Here is a 13,018-nt window from a genome sequence, read left to right on the forward strand (position 1 = left end):
CATACATATATTATTGTATACTAGCTCATCGAATTGCACAACGTTATGTGAAAGATGGGAAGGAAATATTTTGTTTTAATTTTAAAATTAAAGTTATCGATTTTTTTAAAATTGAAATGATATGATGGAAGCGATACGATGAAAATATAGAGTGGTGAAATAAAAAAAATTTGATTTATTAAATAACTTCACCAACATACCAAAATTTAGTTAATGTAGAGAGATTAACGTTAATTAATATTAGTATTTCGTGGTACGCAACGTATTTCATATTAATTTTTTTATTATTTTATTATGATATGATGCTTGTAGATTATTGATTAGACAAGATTTACTGTGATATTTTGAAATTTAAATAAATTAGAGATAGATTAGAGAAAAAATTAGAAAAAAGATAGAGAAATGTACAAAAATCGCTAATAAACTTACACCGGCAAAGTTAGATAAGATATAATGTGGTGCTCCAGATTGGTCATTTAATCTAAAATTTTAAAGTATAGAAAAAAATGATACTTTTAAATAATAGATGAGTAGGTCTCTTGTGAGACGGTCTCACGAACCTTTATATGTGAGACGGGTCCATCCTACCGATATTCACAATAAAAAGTAATACTCTTAGATGTGGTTTTCGTTTTTTCATGGTACAATATCGAAATTATTTTCTTGATATTGGGTTATAAAAAAATGATCACCACGTTGTTCGTGGAATTTAAGTTTAAAATCTAAAAATCGAATCCGAGTAATATCAATATGAATTTCAGTTTTAATGGATAAAGGGGGAGATGTTTAGAATAATTTAAAAAAAAAAAAAACAAACAAACCTTAAAAAGAGACTTGCTTTAAAATCTCAATCAGCATAGCGGTATTTGTATTTAGTCCATGTTAGATCAAAAAATTTATACAATATTTGATTCACACACAAAAATTTATGCACTATGTAGCCCACACATGTTTTTTCGGATGAAATTCAATACAGAACATTGACAAATATGGAATTAATATATGATATTTGAATACTAACTGTTTTATATTTAGTATAAAAGATAAAATTTTTGAGTATAAAATTGAAAAAATTATATTAGTAACAACACCTGTTACATTTGTTTTTTTGCTCAAATATCATATATTAGTACAAGATCTGAAATTAGTTATATTAAAATATCATATATTATTACCATATTTTTAATGTTTTGTATCGATTTTCATCTGAAAAAATACACGAGTCATTAATATCAATACTTGTTATACATGTTTAGGTACTAAAAATCATATATAATATAATATCTGAAATATTTTCTACTTGAATATCATATATTAATATCATATTTTCAATGTGTTATATCAATTTTCATACTAGAAAAGACGTGTAATTGATATCAATACTTCATATACTTGTTCAAGTATTCGAAAATCATATATTGATGTCATATCTGAAACATTTTGTACCCAAATATCATATGTTAGTACCATATTTTTAAGGTTTTGTATCGAATTTGATCCGAGAAATAATTAAAATCCGGCGGAGTGCATAATATTTTTCATATGAATAAAAGATTGCCAAAAAAAATTTGATCTAACAAAGATGAACACATATACAACTTTGACCTTGGGAATTTATTAATCATTCTCTATATCCATAAAAAATTCACGCGATCCGCTCACCAGAACACGAGCATAGCCAAGCGAAGTGCACGTTAAAAGAGTTTGTTCCTCTAACAACCTGTACCAAGATTAGTTTTTTTCCTTTCTTTTGCCCCCTTGCATTCAATGCTTGTACTGGAAAATGGAAAAAATATATGTTAAAATACATTTAATTGCACAATTTCTGATGTCCTGCATCGGTTCATTGATTTGAGCAGTCTCATTGTTTATTTCCCGGCTTTTTAAACTATCCCCTTCCCATCTCACCTTATTCATTGTTCCGTTTTCGTTGAGGTTTCTTGTTCTTCCTAACCGAGAAAGAGAGCACACAATAAACCAACATTTTCATGAGAAGAAAGCAAGAAAATCATTGTTGGTATTGCTATCTATAATGTGATTAGTGGGTTTGTTTGATTTCCCGAATTCTGCTGCTGGGTATTTCGATTTGTGGACTGCTAGGTAAAGTCGACACTTTTTCTGTAACTAACATATTGCAGTCAGTTTTAGATCTCTTGGCTTATATGGGTATTTAACATTTGGGTGCATTTGCCAAGATTTATAATTTGCTCGTGATTTGGAGACAATGGATATGTGTTCGCACCTTGATATTTAGTATATGGTGCTGGATAGAACACTTTATGTGTGAATTCAAGATATGATTGCCCCATTAAACTATTCTACGACTTGGGATTTACAGATGTCCCATTTTAACAGAAGGTTCACCTTTGGTTTGTTCATTCTTTTGATGATAGGTGTTTTTCCATCCCTAGCTTAGCATACGGAATTGGAGTATCATAATGATGTATGAGATGCAACTGTGGCACTTCATCTAGATGTATAATCATTGGGGATCTTCTAGACGCTTGTTTGATATTTTGAAATGTTGTTGATTTTGAGCCTTTACATTAATTTTTAAATGCATTTACATGAAGCATGAACTACTCAAACTTTTCGTTTTTATTTTTAAATAAAGTTATTAATAACCCGCAATTTTGTACAGGGTTATAAACCTGCATCTTAAAATTAACATCCAGTGTTCTTTGCCTCTTTGTTGTTTTCAACTCTTTGTAGGGATCATTCGTGGAAAGCAAAACTTATTTGTGCTCTCCATTCATTTTTTAATAGAGTCTAGGTTACTCTAATATACTTTTTTGAACATATTTCCAGGAACGTCGAGAATTATTATGTCCTAGAAGAAAGTCAACACATGGTCCTGTAGCTTGTTATAATGGGAGTTTCTCCAAGGAAAGTTTTGGCATTTAAATCTTATCAAAATAAAGCTGAGGGGCTGGTAAAAAATTACTTGCTTGCTGATCCTCTTGTCCCATACACTGCTGTTCTTGCTGGCATTTTGGTGTTCAAATTGGTAAGTTTGAGAGTTTTCAGTTCCTTTCTAATTGACTATAGTTTGAAAATATCGTACATTTACTTCATTAGTTCCTTAATATAGAGATCCTCACCAGGGAGCTATTTTGACTAACTGCATACATTTGTGAATTTAGATGTACATGTGCAAACTTAATCTGTTAGTAGCAATGTACATGTGCAAACTTAATCTGTTAGTAGCAATGAAGTGATGGTGATTCAAAAAATGAATTCCCTATTTTCCCAACTAGAGTGTTTCTGCAATGGTCTTGTCCATGGGAGTTTAACAATTGGCTTGGCCCTCCAACAGGTATATGATCTGACTCAGCTCATCAGCTCTTTTTACTTCAGGACTTATAATGGCCTCACAAAGATTCAACGAACAGAGTGGAACAATCGGTGAATACACTAGCTTTTCATTTTTGTTTCTTGTTTTTTATACTCCTCTTAGTTTGGAGAATTAATATCCATGTATCTGACCCCGCAACTAGCGAGAATGTTCTATGCTGATGATGTTTTATGTTCCTCTGACGCTCTTTGTGCTTGACTTTCCTGCAGTGGTGTTTCCACTCTTCATGCCATTTTAATATCAACTGCGTCCTTGTATTTTGTGTTCTGGTCCGATCTCTTCTCTGATGACCTGTCTACGGGTCTTATCATACTCCGGAATTCAACTCTCTCAACTGTTACTCTTGGGGTAAGCATGTCATGTAGCTTATTTTAACTTGCATGGGGATTCTAATTTGGATTATTTTCTTGATGTTGATTACTATTTTTGGTGATTCTGAGAACATTGCTTGTAAAAGTGGCCTTTATATGCATTTTTTTTGTACAGAAAGGACCACTGGTGATTGACTTTATCACGAGCAAAAATTATAGTGATACCACCAAAGGCCTAAGGGAGATGAAAAATGATTGTTGTGCAAAGGAAACGCCTTATGCATGTAGAAGAACATTTATTTGACTTCCAATCTTGAAATTTGATGTTGAAGATTTTAAAACAGAATTAATATTATCCCCGCAACAATTAAGGAAGACCAGAAATTGTAGGCGCGTGATTAATATGTAATTTGTTCTAGTGCTTTGTAAATGAGGCATGCCATGATATTCATCTATTTAAGCTTCGTGTGCAACTTTTGGCAGGTATCTGTTGGGTACTTTATTTCAGACCTTGGAATGATTTGTTGGCTGTATCCTTCTTTGGGTGGAGTGGAGTACGTAAGTGCATTTCATGCAAGAAGAGCTATTTAATTTGTTTTGTTGGTGGTATCATGCTCTTTTTTTTTAAAACTAAACTAAGTATGTGCTGCCTCATGCGGCCAAATTTGGAGATTGAGAGCCAAGTCCAGAGATTTCTCTGGATCATAATGACATCTGAATTTTTCTTCTATTGTCTTTAGCCTCCAGATACATTGTTTCTGAAAATGTATCATAGTATTTAGGCCTATTTTTGTCCGTAGAGCAGTAGAGCAGTAACTGTGAAATGCCATACAAATGTAGCGTAGACCATGACAGTTGTGTTGCTTTTGTGATTTCAGATAGTCCATCACTCTCTTTCAGGGATTGCCGTAGCATATTCCATGTTTACTGGAGAGGGGCAGCTTTACACGTTCATGGTGCTGATATCTGAGGTGACAACCCCAGAGATCAACATGAGATGGTTGGTTTTTAGGATGTCATAAAGAAGACCCTTGATTTCTTGCCTGTCTGATTCTTTTGTTGATGCATTTATGGGCTTCTTGCTGCAGGTATCTAGATATTGCTGGGTTGAAGAAATCCAACGCATATCTGATCAATGGCATTGTGATATTTTTCGCTTGGCTGGTACGTTGTCCAACCTAACCGTACAACTGCTATTTCTTAATAATGGAGACCTTTTCGTTTCAAGTATACGTAAGAGTAATCATATTTCTTTTAACTGCAGGTGGCGAGAATTCTTTTGTTTGTTTTTATGTTTTACCATGTTTACCTCCACCATGATCAGGTAGCGGTCTTGTCTTCTTAAGATTCTAAATTCATATTTGCCTAAATGCTTCCTTTTTCTTTGTAGTTTCGATGACATATGAATCGGTCCATCTGTAATTTGGCATGCGATTATTTTCCAAGTTATTTGGCACGCATGAGCCAGTTTTTCAGTGAGTTTCTTAAATTGTTGAATCATCCACACTCTTTTGCAGGTTATGCAGATGCACATCATTGGTTTTCTTTTGGTACACGGGGTACCCTCTGCACTTGCAATCATGAACTTGATGTGGTTCGGGAAGATTATCAATGGGTTGAAAAAGACCATAGCAAAGAAAATGTGACCATTTATTTAGAAGATAGACCGTGTCTCAGATTTTCTCCATTTTTCTCGTGGACTTGGAGCAAATGCAGAAAACAGGAAATGACATACAGACAGATTCCAACGTTTGTTGGAGTTCAATATACTGTAAATGGTTACATTTCTCCAACAATGTATAGATCTATTTTAAAACTAGTTTCATTAAGTACATCTGCCACATGAAGTGTCTTCTCATTGCTTTATATTTATCCAAGGGCCACAAGAAACTAGGCTAGATTTGTAAACTTCGCTTGGCAAAAATAGGTAATTTCAAGGTGCCAAGCCATATCGGAAGCCCCACTGACGCATCATCTGAATTATGGAAAAATAATGGCGTGGGAAATCAACTAATAATAGGATTAATAAAAATTACTTCAATAAATCTTGGAACACGATAAACCAGAAATGTTATATGCACAACAAAAGTCGAATTCATGCGCAAACCACGAGAAAAATAGGTTCAGGGAAATTTTAATTATTTATGGACACAACTAGACGACATATTTTGACTTGAATACATTCCATTTCATGAGCAACAAGAAGCACTGGTAGCCCTGTCTGCAGGTCGATCCACAAGAATCATGCCTGATGGGTTTGGGGCCGGCTGCAAAAGAGGTAATCTTTTTGCTGTAGATACATAACAAGAGATTTATTAAAAGCCAAGGGAATACGAATCCACGAACATCGAATAAATAAAGTGCAGGAATTATGGTGCTTTAAAGTACCCTCGATCAATCATATCTCAGATTCTCAAAACCAACTTGGACGCTGTTAGCTTGTTTGATTTCTCAATCTTGTCAAACGAAGACAAAATGAGAATACCAAGGCATATGCTCTTCTCATTCCAAGAAACGAATACCAAGGCGTATTCTTCTCATTCTGAGAAATCTAATTTCCGGTATTGTCATACAAAGATTAAAAGTACACATTAACAACCTGACTATACACACATCGCGAGAAGCAATTTGTTTGGGAACATAAATTTAAGGAAAAAAGGTAGAATAAACCCTCAAAACAAGCAGTTTTCAAATTCTACAATTAAATAGCGATTTTTCGTTGCTTCAGCCACAAAAGTAAATGTTCAACAATTCTTACCTATTTCATAAAACAGGTCATTGACATTATTTGCTGTCTTGGCAGAGGTTTCCATGAAAAAAAGTCTGTTCTCTTTTGTGTAAGTTCGTGCTTCCTGCAATAAATTATTGGATTCAACTAATAATGCTAAAAAGCAAAAGAAAGTCCGCTGCAGGACCAGAAATTTAATCTCTCAAGTAATAGACTCCATCTGCAATTTTCTCTAATTGGTTTTATAGTCTCACTATTCCATGAAAGCAGAGCTTGATAACAATGATATAAAAATTATTATTATCAAACACCAGTTACTCTTCGGCGAGTAATAAAAATGACATTGAGTTCAAGAGTAAGCAAGACATTTTACAGAAGTTTATGTAAATTAGGATATACATAAGAGTGCGAAAGATTTGCAAAAAGAGACGACACATTATTCTCACCTCTGCTGCCACCTTTCTTGCATCCAACATATCTGATTTATTCCCGGCAAGCGCCATAACATATTAGGGTTCCCTTGAGCCACAGAAACACAAACACTAGTGAAAGGAATATTTAGATAAAGTCAAACAACCTCACACATCGACATCAGAAAATTGGATAAATGAAAAGCAAATTGAAAATAAATTGCAGTGAACTTTACAGGGTAGGTTGAAATTCACCTTGTGCTTGAAGCTCTTGAATCCATTTTTTGGCCCGATCAAAGGATGTCTATAAAGAAAAGGAATTAAATGACAAGAATAAATCAGCAAGCACAAATTAAGTTTCATCACAAGTCGTCTCTCAATCATTTCATTAATCCATCAAAAAATGTTAAGCTATGCCGCCTGAAAGACATATTGCTGGACCACATATTGATTCAGTGCACACCAACATTATTATTGAGCATTCTTTATGTCTCAGCTTGACAAATAGATATCAAAAAGCCTAAATAGATAGTTGTTATTATGTTTATATATATTGTGACGAACTAAATCGGCATGCACCATCAAATGTCACTATAAACCCCTGGCTTGCTGCAGCACTAAAAATAACAGTTACTTTTGGTTTTTGATTTGTAGATTATATCGCAGTGCTGCAGCTCAAGTTGATCCCCGTGGCATGAAAAGGATTGTTTGACCACTGGCTTTGCTGAACAGCTGATCAAACTATTAGCAGTTACTTGATTAGTTATGTCATAGACAATTACGGCAGCTGCATACATCGGAGCTAAGCTGTGGTATCTCTCCTGACCAGCGGTATCCCATATTTCAAAATTTACAGCGGCCTCATTTACAGCAACTGTTTGTGAAAAAAATGCAGCACCAATAGTTGATTCCTATAACACCAGATTTTTTTTTCAGACAATATCAGTATTCAGGCGGGGAAATCAAAATGAAACATATGTCAATATCAAACCCCATAACCATAATGCAGCAACCTGAAATTCAATGAATTGCCCTTTTACAAATCACAGCACTAAACTAGATTTTCCAGCTCCTACATCTCCAAGAACCTAGAGAAAAAAGAAAACCTCATCCAAGTGAGTGAAAGGGCAAGCGAAGGTCAGAAACATGAGATGAAATCCAAGACGGTTCTATACTATAAAACCAGAAAGAAAAACAAATTAAAATTTAGACCCTTCTCAAAAGGGAACTAAGGCAAATTTCTCAAGTATCAATACCATCAAATATGTGACACAATTTTACTTCAACTGTAGGAGAATAGAATCTGACTTGATGCAATGCTCGTCTATCACGTGCACAAAATATGTGTAAAAAGCCTCAAATAGAAGCATATTGAACATGATATCGGATACACACAAACTGCTGCCTAAAATATGGAAGGCTGCTTTTGGATAAACAAATTTTTAGTTTGACCTAAACTCTGAATGAGTGAAACGGTGATTGAATCACAACGAAATGATTCTTTGACTGCTCAGTCATTATTTTATATATTTCGAAACTATTTCCAAATCACATAATCAGATTTACCATTTCTCATCTAATGATCTGTGTCTGTAAACTGGATGAAATTACTAATGATAAGACAATTATAAACAACATGCAAGAAAGTCGTTCAGGACACAATTAAAATTGGGAAACAGTAGGATACTTTTTTCACTAATCTTATTCGTTAATGCCTTGAGTTTAGTCTGTTTAAGCTGCTCAAAACAAAAGAAGGTAAATAAATGCATGAAGTCAACAGCTATAGATTGACATCTGGTAATGGAATAGACAGCCCAAATCTGTAAATCAAGAACGACCCAGGAATGATCAAATGATTAAGAACTAGTCGCATCCTATGAAATCAAAATCGAGACATTTTTTCGTCGGCTATCACCATAATCAACAAACCCAACAGAGACGAAAAAAATGAAATGAAAATCACAAGAAACAAGCAAAACCATGGCCATAGCGAGCAATCAAAGCAACCCACGTGAAAAATTCGTTAAAAAAATTGTTACATCCAGGTACCAAATAAAGAAACGATCGGGGAAAACACATACCAGCTTAGCATTGATGTTCTTGTTATCGCTGGATGCCATGAATCAAATTCATGCGGAAATCAACAAATAAATTTGGGTTCGGCGAATAGAAAGATTGGAATCTATGGTAGAATTTGATTTAGAAAATAACAAAATTAAAAGGAAATCATTAAGGGTCGTGCCTTCTGGAGGTTTTGTAACGAGGCTATGAGTTGATGAGAAGGAAGAAGAAAGTCTGACGTAATTGAGAGGCAAAAGCGAAGGAGATACAAAATTATCTTCACAATTCTTGGAAAACATAATTACAACTATCTCCCTCAGATTCACAGCTATATTTAAATATTTTATTTATTTATTTATTTTTGTTTGTGAAAAATCACAAATAAATTTTAAAATTACAGACACATTCAACAAAATATGTTTGCATTTATTGAGTTCACGTATTTTTTTCTAGGATAAAAATTGATACAAAACATTACAAATATAATATTAATATATAATATTTGAAAAATAACTCTTTATTCGAGTACCAAATGTTTCATATATGATATTAATATATGATTTTTGAGTACTCAAACATGTATAATAGATGTTGATATTAATAAAGTTGTTCCAATTTTATACTCAAAATCTATTTTTTTGTACCAAATCTACAATAGTTAATACTCAAATATCATATATTAATATCATATTTTTAATATTTTTTTATCGATTTTCACCCGAATTTTTTTTATCGATTTTCACCCGAAAAATCAAATATATCATTGATACCAATATTTTCTATACATGTTTTCGTACTAAAAAAACATATATAAGTACTAGATCTGATACAAATATTACTCAAATATCACATATTAATATCATATTTTTAATATTTTGTACCATTTTGATCCAAGAAAAGAAATATTCGTCAAGAGATTTCAAAATATGAAAAATAATTATATACTAAATAAACATTTATAAAATAATTATATGCTAAAATATACAAAATGTCAATTTTAAAATCTTCAATTTACCTACTATAACAATTATTCCAACTAATGAAAATTTCAGAAAATTCTACTCTCCAAAAAAAAAAAAAACTAATGAAAATTTCAGAAAAAATTCAAAAACTCATTCTATTTAATTTTCAGCCACTTAATTTATTTAAAATTTTATAAAATAAACGACTGCGAGCAGAGATAAAGTTGGCACTTCCAAGTCTTCCACTTTCGTGAGGAAATTTAATGCTTCTGAAACACGGAGGAATGGAGTTAATTCTTGTTAGTTCAATCATATATATAAATGCATCTACATCCAATGATAGTAATTAATTCATTGGGACTAAATGAAATTGAAGTGTAAGAATCAATACTAATAATCGTTAATGAATCGGGTTAATTTTCATAAGAATGATGATCGATCGCTGCAGATTATTTGAAGCTTTCTTGATTTTTCTTATTATTCGCAGCCAGAGCATGAATGGAGTCGGCGAGCTTGTTGATGGCTTCCACCAGATTATTCATGCCTTGTCTTTTGATTTCAGCCTTCGATTCCTCGATTTGCAGTCTCCTCTCATGCAGGCTCAATGCTTCTCTGTGTCTTCTTCCTTCTGCTTCGTCGCGGTACTGTATCGTCTTCGCCATTATTGAAGCACCCTTCGAGATTGCAGTACCTATTTCTCCCAATGCGGCGGCGCCACTGGTACCTTCTCCGCCGCTTCCTCCGTCTCCTTTCTTCCTTCTTTTCGCCGGTGAGTCTGAATACTCACTCGTATCTTCGGAATCTGCGCCGTTGATTACAGTAGATTATATTTGGAACGAACGTCATTATTTACTCGACTGTCAATTTATTCTACAAAAATCAATGTATTTGACAGCCACATCGCAAGAAAAAACCAGCATTAATTATGTGCGTAACTATGTAAAGTTTGGTTTCAAATCCCTTTTGCATCTCTATAAATAAGAGACCATATAGAGAGAGTACCTACTGTGGGCAACGGCTGAGAGAACGGAAAATTCGGCGGCTCAGCCGGCGGAGGAAGCTGCAACAGCATTGTCGTCGGAGCCTGTTGTTGAACGGGCAAAGGCATTGAAGGCTGACACAAATCCATAGCGGACAATTTTGCGAAACCAGCATAAGGCACATTAGCACTCGAACTTGCAGTGCCACCACTTGCGGCCACCAGTACCGTTTGATCTTTCTTGTCCACCACGTCCACCAATGCTTCATATATCTGATTTAACATATTGGAAGGCAAATTGTTCTCTCTCCTCTCATTCTTCTCCATTTTCCAGTAAGATTTATCTTCTACTTCTCCCATCCCCGCAGCTTCTACTTTCCTCTCGTACTCCCTTACTTTCTTGAAATCTCTCATCAAATTATCCCACTTGTCATTACACTGGTTCTGGCTTCGAAAACACCCATTTTTCCAGCAATAATCTTCCACCCATTTCCATCTGAGCTCCGCCTGTTTGGCCCTCTGATCAGCACCACCACCAGCACCGCTTCTCTTCATCCTCCTTTCATCGTCCATCTTCTTCGCTTTTATCAGAACCATGGTTTCTTGAATCGTCCAGTTCCCTTTCCTATAATCCCTCCCCAAAATATCCTTACCCTGTTTACCAGAAATCGTGAGATCCATGCAATAACCCACGATTCAAACAGACAACACTTTGTGCGTGTTAATCTTGTGTGTGGATGTGCGTGAGTGGAGCAGATCAGGGGTTAGCGAAACCTGAAAAGTGAAGCCACCTAGTGACAAAGATGTTCAAATAAAGTACCCTTTTCTTTTCTTTCTTTTTTTTTTCACCACTTATAATTTATACATATATACATATGTTCTCCCTTTATTTAATGATTTCTGTACAATTTCGTCACAAATATGATGATGAAGATTTTAAAGGCTGGATCAAAATCTGATGCCTTTCAACTCAACCGGCTGATATATTATAGTTCACAAACGCAGATGATGGGATGAATGCAACATCACCCGATTACTCGCACAAAAAAACTATATAATATAATTTATTATTCACAAAAACTTGTGTGAGACGATCTCACGGGTCTTATTTTGTGAGACGGGTTTCTTATTTGGGTTATCCATGAAAAAGTATTACTTTTATGCTAAGAGTATTACTTTTTATTGTGAATATCGGTAAGGTTGACTCGTCTCACATATAAAAACTCGTGAGACCGTCTCACAAGCGATCTAATCTTTATTATTTGGTGGTTTTGTTATTGCATGTTTTTAAATTGACAAAAACTTACATGAGACGGTGTCACGGGTCGTATTTTGTGAGACAGATATCTTATTTGAGTCATCCATGAAAAAATATTACTTTTTATGCTAAGAGTATTACTTTTTATTGTGAATAAATGTAGGGTTGACCCGTCTCACAGATAAAGATTCGTGAGAGCGTTTCACAAGAGACCTACTCTTTTAAATTGATGATATAACATGTAGATTGTGTATAATGTGCAATATTCGTATAGTGTAATTATTTGACATATGTACTATTTAAAGACTTAAACAAACTACGTGTGATGTGTTTTAATTTAGTTTATAAAATCAAACTTCCACGAATTAATTCTATATTATTTAGAAACATTACTTGATTGAGTTCAGATAATTTTTGTTTTCTTAAAATCAAATATGTTGAAGAAAATAAGCTTGGATATCCTTTTTTTTAGATGAGATGTCTGTTTAAAGGTATTACTCTAATATTTCACCTATGTTCTTATTCATTCTTATTTGTGAATTTAAAAAAATTGATGATCCTTCTCACGAATAAAATAAATACAACACCGGTCGAACTCAGCCCTCTCTATAAATATATTTTCATGCGTCCAAGTTAGGGAACATTTAAAACAGGTGTTAATCTATACTAAATTAAATTATTTATTCAATTTATTTTAATATCATTAAATCATACTATTCGATCAAATTTTGAATAATCCTTAAAGCAGATTATCCATGTGACAGGTCATTGAACTTTTAAACACTTTTTCAACTTGTCAGCGAGGATAGCAGAGCGGGCCAGGGATGCTTTGACCGACTCTGGGCCTTGACCGGCGGAGGACGGGCCATTGGAACTGGTGATCCATGCGCCACTTCATTGAACATTTCCCCCAATTTTTCATATCGCCAGTAAGGACAGCAGAGTGGGCCATGT

The 13,018-nt window shown here is 34.1% G+C and overlaps 2 protein-coding genes and 1 pseudogene across 4 annotated transcripts; 1 reads left to right on the plus strand and 2 right to left on the minus strand.

Moving 5' to 3' along the window:
- Positions 1 to 1,598: 1,598 nt before the first annotated feature.
- LOC140978568 (uncharacterized) lies at positions 1,599 to 5,498 on the plus strand. 3 transcript variants are annotated; one of them, XM_073443736.1, is made up of 10 exons: positions 1,619 to 2,100; positions 2,394 to 2,476; positions 2,809 to 3,007; positions 3,317 to 3,405; positions 3,565 to 3,703; positions 4,150 to 4,224; positions 4,545 to 4,666; positions 4,755 to 4,830; positions 4,931 to 4,990; positions 5,184 to 5,498. In XM_073443736.1, the coding sequence occupies exons 3-10, from the start codon at positions 2,870 to 2,872 to the stop codon at positions 5,310 to 5,312; spliced, it is 828 nt and encodes a 275-aa protein (XP_073299837.1). In that variant the 5' UTR covers positions 1,619 to 2,100; positions 2,394 to 2,476; positions 2,809 to 2,869; the 3' UTR covers positions 5,313 to 5,498. The 3 variants fall into 3 exon arrangements, with proteins under 3 accessions (XP_073299846.1, XP_073299837.1, XP_073299829.1); XM_073443745.1 differs by lacking the exon at positions 2,394 to 2,476 and having other exon boundaries at positions 1,599 to 1,702; XM_073443728.1 differs by lacking the exon at positions 2,394 to 2,476.
- Positions 5,499 to 5,713: 215 nt separating this feature from the next.
- LOC140971432 (ras-related protein RABF2a-like) lies at positions 5,714 to 8,924 on the minus strand (annotated as a pseudogene).
- Positions 8,925 to 9,891: 967 nt separating this feature from the next.
- LOC140984432 (uncharacterized) lies at positions 9,892 to 11,822 on the minus strand. The gene is made up of 2 exons (XM_073451884.1): positions 10,830 to 11,822; positions 9,892 to 10,629 (listed from the first exon to the last, which is right to left on the minus strand). The coding sequence occupies exons 1-2, from the start codon at positions 11,485 to 11,487 to the stop codon at positions 10,277 to 10,279; spliced, it is 1,011 nt and encodes a 336-aa protein (XP_073307985.1). The 5' UTR covers positions 11,488 to 11,822; the 3' UTR covers positions 9,892 to 10,276.
- Positions 11,823 to 13,018: the final 1,196 nt, after the last annotated feature.

This window comes from Primulina huaijiensis, chromosome 1 (genome assembly GCF_012295235.1).
Source record: "Primulina huaijiensis isolate GDHJ02 chromosome 1, ASM1229523v2, whole genome shotgun sequence".
Taxonomy (NCBI): domain Eukaryota; kingdom Viridiplantae; phylum Streptophyta; class Magnoliopsida; order Lamiales; family Gesneriaceae; genus Primulina; species Primulina huaijiensis.

Coding starts and splice junctions, on each gene's coding strand:
- LOC140978568 (XM_073443745.1), top strand. CDS start 2,870: ATGGGAGTTTCTCCAAGGAAAGTTTTGGCATTTAAATCTTATCAAAAT. Junction 3,008..3,316: donor GCATTTTGGTGTTCAAATTG/GTAAGTTTGAGA, acceptor GCCCTCCAACAG/GTATATGATCTGACTCAGCT. Junction 4,667..4,754: donor CCAGAGATCAACATGAGATG/GTTGGTTTTTAG, acceptor TTCTTGCTGCAG/GTATCTAGATATTGCTGGGT.
- LOC140984432 (XM_073451884.1), bottom strand. CDS start 11,487: ATGGATCTCACGATTTCTGGTAAACAGGGTAAGGATATTTTGGGGAGG. Junction 10,630..10,829: donor TCAGCCGTTGCCCACAGTAG/GTACTCTCTCTA, acceptor TCAACGGCGCAG/ATTCCGAAGATACGAGTGAG.